At 25.0% G+C, this 16,893-nt stretch overlaps 1 protein-coding gene across 1 annotated transcript in view; it reads right to left on the bottom strand.

The window, feature by feature from the left end:
• The window catches only part of LOC117179801 (26S proteasome regulatory subunit 4), a 31,610-nt gene extending 15,074 nt beyond the window's left edge, over positions 1-16,536 (bottom strand). Inside the window, exons 1-3 of the mRNA XM_033371921.1 lie at positions 16,461-16,536; positions 9,078-9,639; positions 958-1,344 (exon numbers count right to left, since the gene is read on the bottom strand). Of these exons, the coding sequence (XP_033227812.1) occupies positions 958-1,344; positions 9,078-9,639; positions 16,461-16,463 (952 nt within the window). The 5' untranslated portion in view covers positions 16,464-16,536. The remainder of the gene's footprint in view (positions 1-957; positions 1,345-9,077; positions 9,640-16,460) is intronic.
• Positions 16,537-16,893: the final 357 nt, after the last annotated feature.

Here is a 16,893-nt window from a genome sequence, read left to right as displayed (position 1 = left end):
CTTTGAAATACTACTTCTGCTCTAAAAACTACTTGAAATACTTTCTTTATCTAAAGTTTGGAAAAGGGAACTTTCAAATTGCGAGCAATTCTAGCTTGGAACAGGGATTATTTTAAAGTCCTTCTTCTAAATTCCAAATCAAATCATAATTCTTTTTTGAAATTTTCATTAATCAGAGTGTCTAATCAAATCGTGGGAGAAAATTTCTTGCCAATTCCAGGTTTTTTACTGGACAAATTGTACTGAAATATATTCTATAATATATTAGCACCATCAATTAATTAAATAATTTAATAATAAAAAAAATCTTCGATTTTAAAAACTTCTAATTTTTAACTTTTGTTAACCTTTAAAACTGCATTTCAAAATTCTTTAAATTAAAATATATGCTTAGAAATTAAAAATATGAAATGGAAAATTTTTAAAGTGAAAGATTTTTGAATTAAGCATTCTAAACTAAATGATATAATAATTTATACAAATCACAATGTAGGAAATTATTTAAAAACGGTTGAAATCAAAGTTGGACAACATTTTTATTTAAAATTTTTTTTTAAATTCCCAGTCAAATAATAAATTCACTGTCATTTCCCGGTTCTTCCCGGTCTCATAAAACTCCCGGTCATTTCCAGCTTTCCCGGTTTTCCACGACAATTCCTGAATTTCTGGAATTACCTAATCTGTAGCAACTCTGAAGTTTAAAAAAGTATATGTTTATTTCACTCTAGAATGTTTTTGTAAAAATATATGTAGTAATTATGATATATACTTGTTTAAACAACAAATTGTTTAAATTCCTTTAAAATGCTCTCTTCGAGCCCTATGAAATCGCCACCCTCATTACGATTTTTCAAATTCAATGATTTTATTAAAATTATAGAAAAATTCTCGAAGGAAAACCGAATAAATGAATGAATGAATAATAGATTATTGCACATATAATTTAAATAAATTTACCATCAAGTTGATTCAGAAGCTCCAACATAGTTCGTTGAATTTCTCGTTCTCCGCCGCTGTTGCTGTCGTAACGTTTCGTTCCGACCGCGTCGATTTCGTCAATGAAGACAATCGAGGGCGCATGCTCCTCAGCAACCCTGAACAACTCCCGAACGAGTTTTGGACCATCTCCTAGATATTTCTGAATCAATTCGGACCCGACAACTCGCAGAAAAGTTGCCGAAGTCTGATTCGCGACTGCCTTTGCTAAAAGAGTTTTTCCAGTTCCCGGCGGACCGTAGAGAATGACTCCCTTCGGTGGTTTTATTCCCATTTCTTCATAATACTCGGGATGAGTCAGAGGAAGTTCGACGGACTCTTTGATTTCCTGAATTTGAATATCAAGACCTAGAAAAACAAATAACAAAAAAACCTATTCAAGAAATTTATTTTTCTCTACAAAAAAAATGGGATAGCCTTTCAATTCCGCTGGGATTCGAACCCAGGACTCCAGGGTTCGAATCCCAGCGGAACTGAAAAAATAGAATATATATCTAGAAAGATGATAATATTATGGGAAATAAAATAGGAGAGTTTATAGCACACATTGTGTCAAAACAGGGGGAATAGGGGTGCAATTTCTTTTAATAATATTAATGTAAATAACACATTGAATTCGATATGAAAAGCTCGGGATTCCTAGGATTTCATATTAAAATATATTGCATTTTCAACCAAACAGTTAAATTTTTAATTCAGAAAGACGAATTTTTAAGAAAACAGTTGAATTTTCAGCATAAAAATTTAATTTTTAGAATTTTGAGCCAAGAAAGATCGATTCTCAAACAAAAACGATGATTCTTCTACCAAGAAAGATACATTTTCAAGAAAAAAGTTGAATTTTTACCTAAATAGGCGAATTTAACAAAATAGTTGAATTTTCAACAAAATAATTAAAATTTTAACGAAATAGTTAAATTTTAAACCAAATAATTGAATTTTTAACTTATAGAGAATAAATTTTCAACTAAAAAACTTTTCAACTAAACTTAAATTTTCAAATTACAAAATTTAATTTTCGCAAGAAACATTTTAAGAAACTAGTTCAATTTTCAACCAGAAGTGAATCTTTCAAGCAAAATGAAAATTTAAATAAGCAGTTAAACTTTAAGCCAAGTAGTTACATTTTTATCCAAAAAAGATGACTTTTTAACCAAATTATTACATTCACAACCAAAAAGATGAATTTTTCACAGAGATTAACTTTTAAGCAAAAAAAAAAAAAGAAACGAATATTCAACAAAATATAAAGATTACAAAAAGAGTTTCGGAAAATAAGAATTTTGAACCAAATAGTTGAACTTTCAATCAAAAGTGTCGAATTTTCCACAGTCATCCAACTTTTAAGAAAATACATAAATTTTCAAATAAAAAAAGATAAATTTTCAAACAAAAACGATGAGTTTTCTACCAGGAGAGATGAATTTCCAAACGAAAAAAATTTTTTTTTTACCAAAATAGATAACTTTAACAAAACAGTTGCATTTTCAACAAAATATTTGAACAGTTTTTAAATAAAAAAGTTTAGATTTAAAAAAAAAAAGTTAAATTTTCAAGAAAAAATGAGCATTTTTGATCAAAATAGATAACTTTAAGAAATTAGATGAATTTGTAACCATAGTTGAATTAATAATCCATAAAAATTAATTACCAACCAAATGATCGAATTTTCAAATAAACAAAATTTAAATTCAACAAAAAAAAAAGTTTCATTTTCAAACCAAAAATAGGAATTTTCAACTTGTAAATGATCAACTTTTCACTAAAATTGGAATAATTGAATTATCAGATAAGAAAATTAATTTGTGCAAAAAAATTTTTAACAAAATCGTAAAATTTTCAACAAGAAGTGAATCGTTAAAACAAAATTAATTTTTAACTTGGCAGTTAGACTTTCAACCACTTATTTGAATTTTTATGAAAAGAAGATTAAGTTTTACCCAATTAGTTAAATTTTCAACCAAAATGATAAATTTCTAACAGAAATTAATTTTTTACAAAAAAAAAATAACAATTTTCGGCAAAGTATATGGATTTTCAACCAAATTTTCGAAATTTCAAGCCAAAAATACGAATTTTCCACAAAAACAGTTGCATTCTCAACTGGAAAATACGAATTTTCAATCGAAAAGAACCAATTTTCAACAAAAATGTTGAATTTTTGAACAAAATAAATGACTTCGACAGAATATTTGAATTTTCAACAAAATAATTAATCTTTCAACAAAATAGGTGTATTTTTAACCAAATACTTTTAATTTTAAGAAACTAGTTCAATTTTCAGCCAGAAGTGAATCTTTCAAACAAAATGAAATTTTAAATAAGCAGTTAAACTTTAAACCAAGTAGTTACATTTTTATCCAAGAAAGATGAATTTTTAATCAAATTGTTACATTTACAATCAAAAAGATTAAGTTTTCACCGAGATTAACTTTATAGCGAAAAAAAAGAAAAAAAAAGAATATTCAACAAAATATCTAGATTACAAAACAAGTTTTGGAAAATACGAATTTTTATGTAAACTTCTGTTAAAAAAAAAAAAAAAAAAGAATCGACCAAATTTGAACCACAACGAACAAACAAAAACAAACAAATCCTATTGTAATCTGAAAAATTAAAAAAATAAAATAAATAAAAATTAATTTTCGGACACAAATAAAAAAAGGAAAGAAAATTACAATTTTTATCATTTTTCAATCATTTCAATCATTTTTATTTTTTATTCTTGTCCAAAAATTAATTTTTATTTGTTTATTTTATTTTTTTCCACTTTTTCAGATTATAATAGGATTTTTTTGTTTGTTGGTTGTAGTCCAAATTTGGTCGTTGGATTCTTGTTTTTTTAACAGGACAGTTGAATGCTTAACAAAAAAGTTAATTTTTAGCCAATAAAGATAAATTTTCAAACAAAAGCCATGAGTTTTCTATCATGAAAGATGAATTTTCATACGAAAAAAAACGATTTTTTAACAAAAATATTGAATTTTTAACCAAAATAGACGAATTTAACAAAATAGTTTCATTTTCAACCAAACAGTTGAATTAATACCCCATCGAAATGAATTTTCAAATAAAAAAAATCAGATTCAACCAAAAAAAATTAAGTTTTCTAGACAAAAACTAGAATTTTTAACAAAATGCATGCATTTTCAACTTATAAATAATAATTTTTTAACTAAAATGGAAAAGGTAAATTATCAGATGAGAAAATTAATTTGTAAGCAAAAATATTTGTAAAATGTCAACAAAATAGTTAAATTTTCAACTAAAAGTGAACCGATAATACGATTTTTCTACAAAAACGGTCACATTTTCAACCGAAAAATACGAATTTTCAACAAAGAAGTTAAACTGTCAAGAAAAAGAGACGAATTTTTAACAAAATCATCGAACTTTGAAGCAAACACTTGAATTTTCAAAAAAAATGTTGAATTTTTGAACAAAATAAATGAATTTAAAAATATAGTTGAATTTTCAGTAAAATATTAAAATTTTCAACAAAATAATTGAATTTGTAACCAAAGAGTTGAATTATTAATCCATAAAAACGAATTTTCAACTAATTGATCGAATTTTGAAACAAATTTTCAATTCAACCCAAAAAAAGTTGAATTTTCAAGCGAAAATACAAATTTTCAACAAAATACTTCAATTTTCACCTTATGAAAGGATACATTTTTAACTAAAATGGAATAGTTAAATTATCAGATGAAAAATTAATTTTCAACAAAAAAAATTCAAAAAAATAGTTCATTTTCGAACCAGAACTAAATATTTTAAATAAAATGAATTTTTAACTGAGCAGTTAAACTTTCAACCAAGTACTTGCATTTTTATCCAAAGATGAATTTTTTCACCTCTATTGATATAAATTTTCAACTTTTTGCAATATTAATTTTCTACAAAAAAAAAGAACAATTTTGAACAAAATATATGGATTTTCATACATATTGTTGAATTTTCAAGTGAAACCAGATGAATTTTCTACAAAAACAGTTTAATTTTCATCTAAAAAATACGAGTTTTCACCAAAAAGTTGACTTTCTACCAAATAGTTAAATTTTTAAATAAATATGATTTTTTTCAAAGAAATTGGTGCATTTTTTACCAAAATACCTAAATATTCAACAAACAAGATTGATTTTCTGCCATGAAGATGATTTTCAACCCAAAAAGATGAAATTTTTACAAAAACAGTGTAATTCAACCAAAAAATAGGATTTTTCAAAAAAATACATGAATTTCCAAAAAAAGATAAATATATTTTATACAAAATATATGGATTTTCAACCAAATCGTTCATTTTTCAAGCCAAAAAGACGATTCTTTTATAAATCATTTTAATTTTCTGCCAAATAGTTAACTTCTCGAATAAATAGTTAAATTTTTAAAAAAATTGTTCAATCTTCTGTCGAAATACTTGAATTTTTACCCAAAAAAATTATTTTCAACCAAATAAAACGAAATTTAAATAAAATATAGGAACTTTAAGCAAAAAAATTAAATTTTCAACCCGACAGTTTAATTTTTTACCAGCTTGTTGGATTTTCAAATTAAAACTATGAGTGAACAGCAAAAAAGTTAAATTTTTAACTAAAATCATGTACCATTAAACCAAAAAAATTATTGGTTTACAAAGTATTTCATTTTTCAAGCAAATAATTGATTTATCAACCAAAAATGATTTTAATTAAACATAAAACACAGCTGTATTCAAACAAAAAACACGATTTCTCAACAAAATAGTTGAACCATCAGGATGAATTTTCCACCAAAAACACTAATTTTCTACCAAAACACGAATTTTTAACAAAATACATGAATGTTCAACTAAAAAGTTAAATTTTTAACTAGAAAATATCGATTTTCGACTAAGATTAATTGTTAACAAAACAAACAGTCTTTATACAAATATATGCATTTTTAACCAAATTGTTGAATTTTCAAGACAAAGAAATTAATTTTCCACAAAAACAGTGCAATTTTCATCCCAAAAATATGAATTCTCACCAAAAAGTTGATTTTCTACCAAATAGTTCAATTTTTAAATAAATATATTAATTTTTTGAAAAATTGTTGAATTTTCTTCCAAAATACCTTAAAATTCAACCGAAAATAATTATTTCAACAAACTATAAGAATTTAAAAAAAAGGAAATTTACAACAGGATAGTTTAACTGAACTAAAGAAAATTGTGGAAACAAAGTATTTCAATTTTCAAGCGAATAATTAATGTTTACACCAAAAAAGATTTTATTTTAAAACAAGGAACAGTTTATTTAACCAAAAAAATGCGATTTTTCAAAAAAATAGTTGAATCCTCAACTAAAACAGATTAACTTTCAATCATTTTTAAACAAAAAAGATTAATTTTCTACGAAGAAGATTCATTATCTACTAAAAGACGAATTTCTAATAAATACATGAATTTTTAACGAAAAAGTTGAATTTTCAACTAGAAAAGATGACATATTTTATATTTATTATATATTATATATTCAAATTTTGTAAGAAAATATCGATTTTTAACCAAATGTTCAATTTCCACGCCAAGAAGACGATTTTTCTACAGAAAAAGTTGACTTTTCTCCAAATATTTTAATTTTCCGCCAATGAGTAATTTCTTCAAATAAACAGTTAAATTTTCAAAAATATTATTCAATATTCTGCCAAAATACTTAATCTTTCAACCAAAAAAGAGGAAATTTAAACAAAATATACGAATTTTCGACAGTAAAAAATTTTATTTTCAACCAAATAGTAGGAATTTTTACCCAAACAAGATGAATCCGGAACAAAAAATATTATCGTAGACATTTTAATCAAAACGAATTAATTTTTACCCACAAATAGTTAGATTTTCTTCTCAAAAATATGAATTTTCCCCAAAAAACGAAATTTCAATAAAATATATGAATTTTCAGGGAAAGAAATAAAATTTTCAACCAAATAGTTTAATTTTTTACCAAGTTGGTAAATTTTCAACTCAAAAATATGAATGGCCAACAAAATAGTTAAATATTCAACTAAAATGATGAATCTTTAAAAAAAATGAATTTTTTACAAAGTATTTCAACTTTCAAGCAAATAATTGATTTATCAACCAACAATTATTTTAATAAAAAATAGTTGTATTCGAACAAAAAAGACGATTTCTGAACGACATAGTTTAATCGCCATCTAAAACGGATTAATGCTCAACCAAACAGTTCATTTTTAACCAAAAACGATGTATTTTTTACCAAAAAGATTAATTTTCTACCAAAACACGAATTTTAAACAAAATACATAAATTTTCAAGAAAATACATCAATGTTCAACTAAACAGTTAAATTTTTAACTAGAAAATATCAATTTTCTAAAAAAAAAACATTTTTTAACAAAATATGTGGATTTTTAACCAAATTGTTGAATTTTCAAGACAAAAAGATGAATTTTCTACAAAAACAATGGAATTTTCATCCCAAAAATACAAAAAAAAAACAATAAGAATTTTCAAACAAATAAATTTGAAACACGATAGTTCAATTGAATTAACTAAAATTATGAAAACAGAGTATTTCAACTTTCAAGAAAATAATTAATTTCTTCATTCAAAAAATATTTTACTTCAAATAAAAAAACAGTGTAATTCAACAACAAAAAAAAGATTTTCAACAAAATAGTTGAATCTTCAACTAAAAAAGATTAACTTTCAATCAATCAATTTTATTTTTCACCAAAAAACATGAATTTTCTACAAAGAATATTCATTTTGTACTAAAAGGCGAATTTCTAATAAAATACATGAATTTCTAACCAAAAAGTTGAATTTTCAACTAGAAAAAATTATATATTTATATTTATTGCATATTATATATTTAAAATGTTTAGAAAGTATCGATTTTTTACCAAAATAACGTTTCTACACAAAAAATTGTTTTTATACAAAATAAATATTAATTTTTAACCAAATTGTTGAATTTCTAAGCCAAGAAGACCATTTTTCTACAAAAACAGATGACTTTTCACCAAACATGTTAATTTTCCGCTAAATAGTTAAATTTTCAAAGCAATTATTCAATCTTCTGACAAAATAGTTGAATTTTCAACCAAAAAGGATTAACTTTCAATCAATCAAAATTTTATTTTTCTCCAAAAAACATAAATTTTCTACCAATAATATTCATTTTGTACTAAAAGGCAAATTTCCAATAAAATACATGAATTTCTAACCAAAAAGTTGAATTTTTACCAAACATGTTAATTTTACGCCAAATAGTTAAATTTTCAAAACAATTATTCATTCTTCTGGCAAAATAGTTGAATTTTCAACCAAAAAAGACGAAATTTCAATAGAAAATGGTAATTTACAGCAAAAAAATTCATTTTTAACCAAATAGTAGGAATTTCTACCCAAACCAGATGAATTCTGAAAAAAAAATATTACCGTAGAGATTTCAATTGAAAAGAACAAAAGTTTGCGCAAAGACAGTTGGATGTTTACGTCGGCTTCTATCAATTCAATTCGCATATAACCGAAAAAAAAGAAAAACAGAAAAAGGAAAAATGACTTTTTTTTCTAATCAAATTAAAAAAATATGTAAAAGTGCATTTTTTTATAAAATCGATTTTTAATTCTTTTCCAAAAAAACCGCTGCCATTTTCTTAATTTCAAACCTTTCTTCAATTTTCCGGCGTTTTTTGAAAAAAGACGAATAATATAATTTAAGTTAACCCTCAAAAGGTACACTCCAACCCAGCATACGTAAACGGTACACTGGTGCGAATTGGCTTGTTTGCAAATGTTAATATTAAACATTTAATATATTGAACATATAATAAACAACTAGCATATATCACACATATTTAACATATATATTTCATATATGTGAGGATAATCCGCTGGAAGCTGTGTTTGCGTAAATGTCAACAAAATGAAGAAAATTCAGGTGCGAATTCGCACCAGTGTACCGTTTGAGAATTTAAAATAATTTAGCAGAAAAAGGGAACTTCTCTAGAAAATAGGAAACCCGGGGAAACCAGAAAATACTCTAAAGTCTTGAATATCTCACAAATTCCCTAAAATATGATAAACTCACCTCCAATATCAGCATAAGTTTCCTGCGGTGCCTTTTCCAGTTTCATCACAGTCACCATCGGATCTGTGTCGTCGCCTAAAACTCCAACAACCGCATGAACCTTGTGATTGAGAAGAACGGAACAGCCAGGCTCCAATTGATCTTTGTCGACGAAGGAGAGGATGGAAACGTAATGTTCTGATCCAACGGAAGTCGAAACAATAGCGTGATTGTCGTCGATAATTTCTTCCAGGGTACCGACAGACATCGGGGTTCCTCGAAGGTCATCTACCTTCGACCTCTCCTCCTCGTTCTTCTCTTCCTGGGGCTTGAGACGCTCCTGATTACGAATAAACTCCTCCTCCATCAGCAGGTAATCCTTGATGCGTTCAAGCTTCAGGAGCTTCAGTCGACAGCGGGTGTGAGGAGTGACTTGGGGCAATTTTAAGGCAGCATCCGGTCCCTTGGTACGCCTCTTCTTCTTTCCCACTCTCGTAGGAATTGGAGGTTCGTATTTCTTTTTCTTGTCCTTGTCGTCCTTCTTGTCACCGCCGGTTCCTCCGGCTCCTGACTGATTCTGTCCCTTTAATTCGAATCGAATCGTCCGTTATTTCAGATTTACAGGATGGCCCTCTCTTCTAATCGCAAAAATAAATTCCCGGCTCGCAAAGATTTGTCACGGTCAATAAAGCCAAAAATTGAATAGTTAAATTATCAGTTTAAAAAATTATAGGCCTCACAGTCCCTATGGGATAAAATATAGGGACCAAGGGTACTTTTTTCGCGCTCAAAGGATAACAAATTCAGGATAAATACAGAAGATTTCAGAACAATTCAATTTACACTGGAAAGCATTTAAATGAATTGAAAAAATGTTTTAGAAAATCAAAAAAAAAAAAATTCATTGATTTCCGTAAAACTGAAATGAATCCAAAGGAATTTAGGATAAAAGAGAATAAATTGATCAAATTCATAAAAATTGGTAAATTAAAAAACTTTAATTAATTAAAAATAATTCACGGTGACGTTAATAGACTTCAGGATCAATTAAATAAAAACTTTAAAAAATTCAAAAAAAAAAATCATTCAATTAAGTACAATTAAGTAAATTCAGAAAGAGTGAAGTAAATAAACAAAACATCAAGAGAATTCACAAAGAATCAAAAAGAATTCATGGTGAATTAAAAATAATACAATTCCCTTCCAATATTTGAAACCCTACTCATTTCTAACCCAAGACGGGATTAATGACTATAAAACAATTCAAATTAAATTTAAAGGAATTGGAACAATTCTCAGAATCGATAAAAACTTGATTGATTAAAATAAGTTTTGAGTGAATTTAGATAAATTTAATAGAAATGAGAATAATTAGATTAAATTCATAAAAAATCAAGCTGAATTTAAAAAGCAATCGAGTGAATTTAAAACAATTCAAAAATATGGAAAAATTAATAGAATTGGGTAGAATTGAGCGAATTTAGAAGAATTTAAAAGAATCTTCGAAACCATAAGAAATTCCTAATGTCCCGTAAAAAATTCTTTTGAACCCATTAAAATCCTTCAAAATTTATTAAAGCTCTTGAAAATTGCAAGGAATTCGAAAAAAAGATGTTAAAATATATCAAATCCTTTGGTCATTTTATAAATTAATAAAGAATAATAAATAGAGTACATTTAGATAAATTCAAGTGAATTAAAAAATCCCAGAGAACACCAAAGAATTTAAAAGAATTCAGGGTGAATTAAAAAAAATCAAATCTTTGAAACCCTAGTAACTTATAACACAAAAAGTGACTAATGACTAGAAAACAATTCAAGATAAATTCAAAAGAATTCGAATAAATTGGAAACAATGATAAGGATCGACAAAAAATTGATTGATTACAATAAGTATTTAGTGAATTTAGATAAATTTAAAAGAAATGAGAATAATTAGATCAAATTCATCGAAAATCCAACTGAATTAAAAAAAAGGGAATTGAAAACAATTAAAAAATATGGCAATATTAATTTAATTGGATAAAATTGAGTTAATTTAGAAGATCTAAAAAGAATTTAAAAGTATTTAGGATAAAATGGTGGCCGTTTTAATCAACGAAATAAATTCCCGGTCATTTCCCGGTTCGCAAACACTTTTCACGGTTAATGAAATTTAAAAAATGGAACACTAAAGCTAAAAACTTTTCCTCTTGGGGTAATAAAAACTGAGCTGCAAATGAAAACACTCAAAGTGAAAATGTTAAACTTGGAACCTTTACAATTTAAATTTAAAAGTTTTTAATTTAAAAAATTTGTTTTCAAATGCTCAATAATTGACGCGTATAAAATTAAAGGTACTAAGATTTTTCAAAATGAAAAAATATAAATCCACGTTATCATTTTCAATGCTCTAAATTAAAAAATCAATTAATGATTTTTAAAATTTTCAAAATTATATACATTTAAGGAATTTTAAGCAAGAAACATCAAATATTGCAAAATTGGAAAAATTTTAACTGAACACTTCTTAAATTAGAAATTCAATGATTTTCTTTTTAAATAGTTTAAACATCCTTCGAAAGCTGTAAAATTTTATTTCAAAATCTTGAGAAATCTAGACGTTGTTTTAATATGGCTTTAAATTTAAAATTATTTTGGAAATTTTTTCAGAACTTCTAAATATCTGTCAAAATTAATTGAATTTTTTCTAGAATTTTCAGAAAATCCTGTAAATTTGAGAAAACTTCTTTACAATTTGGATGTATAAATAACAATTGAACATTTATTATTTGTAGGCGAAACTTGAGTAATTTTAAGAGGTATATAGAAGTTTGGAAAAGATTCAAACTTAATGTAAAACTTGAAATGATAGCCAATTATAAAAAAAATGTAGATTTTCGCAGATTTTAAACAAAAAATTAGATTCTTTTCAAGAATCGTAAAAGGCTTCAAAAGAATAAAAACATTTTGTTAAGATTCCTAGGAAAATTCAAAATAATTTATGAATTGGAAAAATGATTTTAAGAGAATATTTATTATATATATTTTTTCAAAGATTTAAACCAAATTTTCAAAAAAGATTCTAAAAGATTATAAGAAGACATTCTCAAATTTGCATGATAATTTTTAATCTTTTTAAAACTCCCAAATATCTCTTAAAATTACTCATATTTTGTTTACAAATGTTCATTTGTAAATTATATATCGAAATTTAAAAATTTCACTTACAAGTTAAACATTTTTAGAAATTTTAACGATTCCAGGCTTTCTATGTCAAACAATTCAGTTAAAGATTCTTTACTTTTAAATATTTGGGTTCAATTTACTTATCTTCAATAAAAATGCAAATATTGCTAAATATTCAATAATTAATCTTTTCTTTAATTAAAAATTTTTTATTGAAAGGGTTAAAAATGGAATATTTTAGACTGAAACAATATTTTTAATTTAATAAAATCCTTTAATTAAGAATATATTATTATAAAAAATTTTTAAATAGAATATAGTTTATAAACTTTCAGTCATACCTGCACATTTGTTTAAAAACTAAAACTTTAAAATTGAAACCATTTAAGTTTTATAGTTAAAATCTGAAAACTCTTAAATTTTGAACTGGTTTGAAATCGTTTTTGTTCACTTTTTATTACTTAAAGTACAGATAAATTAGAAAAAATGTATTTATTTATTAAATAAAAATGTTTTTTATCCAAAATTTTCAACATCCAAGGCTTTTATTTTTCATTTGTTCAAGTCTTTAAGAAAGCATTTAAGAATTCTTTAAATTAAAAATGTAAGCTTAGAAATAAAAATTTTAAATGAAAAATTTTTTAAGTAAAAAAATGTTGAATTACGCATTGTAAGCTAAATAATAGCACAATAGAAAAACCTAACAATTCCACTAATTATTTAAAAACTGTTGAAATCGAAAGTGGACAGATTCTTCTTCTACAAATTTGTAAAATTCCCGGTAAAAAAAATGCACTGTTATTTCCCGGTCTCAAAAAATTCCCGCTTTCCCGGTCCAGCGGTCACCCTGTGATAAATTAATAATAAGTCAGACCGAATTCCAAATAAATTTCAAAAAATATTTGAAAATCTCTTCAAATCTTCGAAACAATACGAATTTTTGAAAATTTTTTGGAAATCCATTAAAATATTAAAATCCCTTTAAATTATTAAAACCCTTGGAAATTCCTTGAAATTGTCTAAATCTCTTAAGAATGCCTTTCAATCTTTTAAAACACTAAAATATTTCAGTCTTTGAAAGCGTGCACACTATTGAAATAAATAAAAAATGTCAAGGAATCTTTTAAAATTTCCTAAAATATTTCGAATCCTTTAATATCTTTTGAAAGCCCTAAAAAACTTTTGGAAGCCCTGGAAATCGCCTGAGATTCTTTTACAATACCTTCAAGTATTTCAAATCCTTTTAATTCCCATTAAATAAATGAAATCAATAAAAAAATTCATTATAGTATTTTAAAATAAACTAAAGTATTTAACACCCCTTAAAACTCCTTAAAAATGTTTTAAAGTTCTTGAAAATGCCCAGGAATTTGGAAAAAAAAAATATATTTTTAATTCTGTGGTAATTTTATCAATTGATCCTCAGATCAATTAAATTGTGACTTTTCAAAATTAAAATTAAAATAAAATCCACTGAATTAAGTAGAATATAGTAAATTTAGAGTAATTCAAGTGATAACATAAAATAAAGAGAATTAATCAAATTAGACAATTCCAAAGAATTTAGGATAAATGAATAAGGATTCAGGGCGAATCCAAAATCACTTATATCTTTAAAACTCTACAAAATATCTCACTTCTCATGAATAAATTCTTTAAAATCCACTGAAATATTATAAAATCCCGTGAAAATCGATATTTTTTTAAATCATGGCTAATTTATTAAAATACATTGAGAGTTTTATAATAAATCTGGTAAAATCATTCAAATCCTCGAAAATATGATAAAATAACGTGAAATCTTTTTAAATACTAAAAAATCCTTTACTGAAAGAAAACTTGAATTTGCAACAAGAAAAAATGAATTATCAACCAAAAATTTTATCTTTAAACAAATAGTTGAATTTTTAAGCGAAAAGTATCATTTTTAACAACATTGTAGAATTTTTAAGAAAATAATAAAAGTTTTAACCAAATAACAAGGGTTTAACAAATATTATAACAATTTTCGACCAAAATATTTGAATTTTTAAAGAAAATGTCAAACTAAAAGTTAAATTGCCAACCAAAGAAATACATTTTTAACGAAAAATAATAATTAGTCACGAAAAAGATTAATATTCTTCCAGAAAAAAAAATATTTTTTAAACCAAATAGTTGAATTTTCAACAAAAAAAGATAAATTTTTAATCAAACATGGAATAGTTCAATTTACAGTTAAAAAAAACATTAATTTCTAACAAAATAGTTAAATTAACATTCAAAGCAAGAAAAACAAACAACAAAAACTGTCCAAAAGTACTAAAAAATAATTTACAAATTAAAGCACTCATAGTGAAATGTTCACTTCTGAATTACACGTATAAAATACTAACACTTTTTAATTAAAAAATTACATCAAATTAAAATGTAAAACAACCAAATTTAGAATATTTAACTTTTACAAACTATAGAGTTCAAAGTTTCAAATTCAGTTCCAAAAATATAAATCCACGTTATCAATCAATAAATCAATCTAAAAATTTTGGAAATTATAATATTTCATGGAATTTTTAATTAGAAACATTAAACGTTGAAATTTTTATAACTTAACATTGCTTAAACGGGAAATTAAAGTATTTTCATTTTCGTTAGTTTAAAAATCCTTTAAAAGCTTCAAACTGTTGCGAAATCTAGAAGATGTTTTTAATTTTCTCAATTTTAAAATTATTTTTGAAATTTTGCCAGAACTAAATATCTTTTTAAATGAATTGAATTTTTCCTACAATTTTTAGGAAATCCTGCAAATTAAAAAAAAATCCTTAAAATTGGAATGTGTAAATAAAAATTAAACACTTAGTATTTGTATTAAAAATGCCTGGGAATCTTTTAAAATATCATAAAAGCTTTGAAATTCCTTGAAAATTTACGAAATCCCATCATTCCTGTGAATAAATTCTTTGAAACCCATTAAAATATTATAAAATCCCGTGAAAATATTTTCTTTAAATCATTTAAATCCTTGGAAATCAATAAATAAATTGAAAATTCCTTAGAATCTTTTAAAATACGCTAAAATCTTTTAAATTCTTTACAATTATTTGAAAGCCCTTGCATTTTCTTCAAATTTGTAAAAAATCCTTTGAATGCTTTGAAGCACTCTTAAATATCTCAAATTCTTCGAAATATATTAAAATTACTTGAAACATTTCAAAGCTCTCAAAAAATTCCTTTTGAATTTTTTAAGATACCCTAAAATTTTACAAATCTCAATTTCTGTAAATAAATTCTTTAAAATCCATTGAAATATTACAAAATTCCGTGAAATCTGATATTTTCTGAAATCCTAGAAAATTGATTAAAATACTTTGATAGCTTTTAAAATCATTGAAATCTTCGCAAATCTGATAAAATCCATCAGAATCTTTAAAAATATATTCTATTCTATATAAATTCTCTGTAAATAATTCAAATACTTGAAAAAGTTTAAATCACTTGAAACTGTTTTGGAATTTTTTAAATACCCTAAAATCATTCAAATCCTTTCAAATTATTAAAATCTGTTACTGTAATTTTGAAAATTTACCATTTTTGAAGGCCTTTAAAAATGGTCTAAAACAGCATTTTCTCAAAAAGAAATTACAATTTGAATCTTAAAATAAATACTCATTGCAGCCAGCAATTAAAAGAATGATCTTACTAACAAACCTAATAATATAATACCTAAAATTATCCTTCCTTGCAAAAGCGGCGAGAAAGTGAAAAACAAAGTATATGGATTAAATTTTCGAAAAGCCTCAAAATCAATTTCCAAAAACGCGGATTAGTATTTAAACAAATAAACACATGGCTCACTTATGACTAGATGATTCCAGTTCCAGAACTTTGACTAAAATTGATGAAACATTTAAAAAACTATTTTTTATTCATTTTATTGTCCCCATTGTTTTGAAAGTGACAAGCAGAAATTTCCTTCTTAAAATACAACAAATACCCTAATTCTAAGCCAATATTAAGTCTCCCTAATTTAATTTTCTAGATTACACATTTAATTCAAAGATTTTAATAGCAGAAAAATTCATTTACCAAAAAGTTGATACGGATTTTGAGGTTAACCCTGGATTATTGACGAAAACACAGAAAATAGGGAGTCGCAAGAGGTGTAATTAAATGTACAGGGAGTGCGGAATAAAGAGATTGATTTAAATAGTTTTTAGAAATAAGAAGTAATGTTCTATTTTGTTTAAAAAAACTTACCATTTTTATGGGCTTGTGGCTCAACTATTGACAATCACTCGAAACCACGAAGTCATTCCATCACGCACTCCGCCATTTTGTTTTACTCGATATGTCGAATCGAATCGGTCTCAAAAATGGCATTCGCGCCAAAATTCAAATGATGTTAATTATAATAATTGTCCTCTTAACTTTTAATAAAATTAAAACTAAATTTTGAGCATAAAACTATTCGAAGAATTGATGAATTGAATTGATTCTGGTAAGAGATTTTACATTATTTTGAATTCCGCAGCATGATTTTCGAAAATTTTAATTTTTTTAAAATATACGCGAGAGGGGAAGAAACTTTACTTAGAAAATTTGTTCTCTAAAATATCTACAGAAAGTTATAATACGACTTTCGAAGACTTTTTATAATTTTCGGAACTTATTAATTTTTTTCAAAAAAATA

The sequence above is a fragment of the Belonocnema kinseyi genome, chromosome 9, assembly GCF_010883055.1.
Source record: "Belonocnema kinseyi isolate 2016_QV_RU_SX_M_011 chromosome 9, B_treatae_v1, whole genome shotgun sequence".
NCBI classification, from domain to species: Eukaryota; Metazoa; Arthropoda; class Insecta; order Hymenoptera; family Cynipidae; genus Belonocnema; species Belonocnema kinseyi.
Note: the sequence above shows the minus strand (reverse complement) of the source record. Positions and strands in the feature narration are given on the sequence as shown.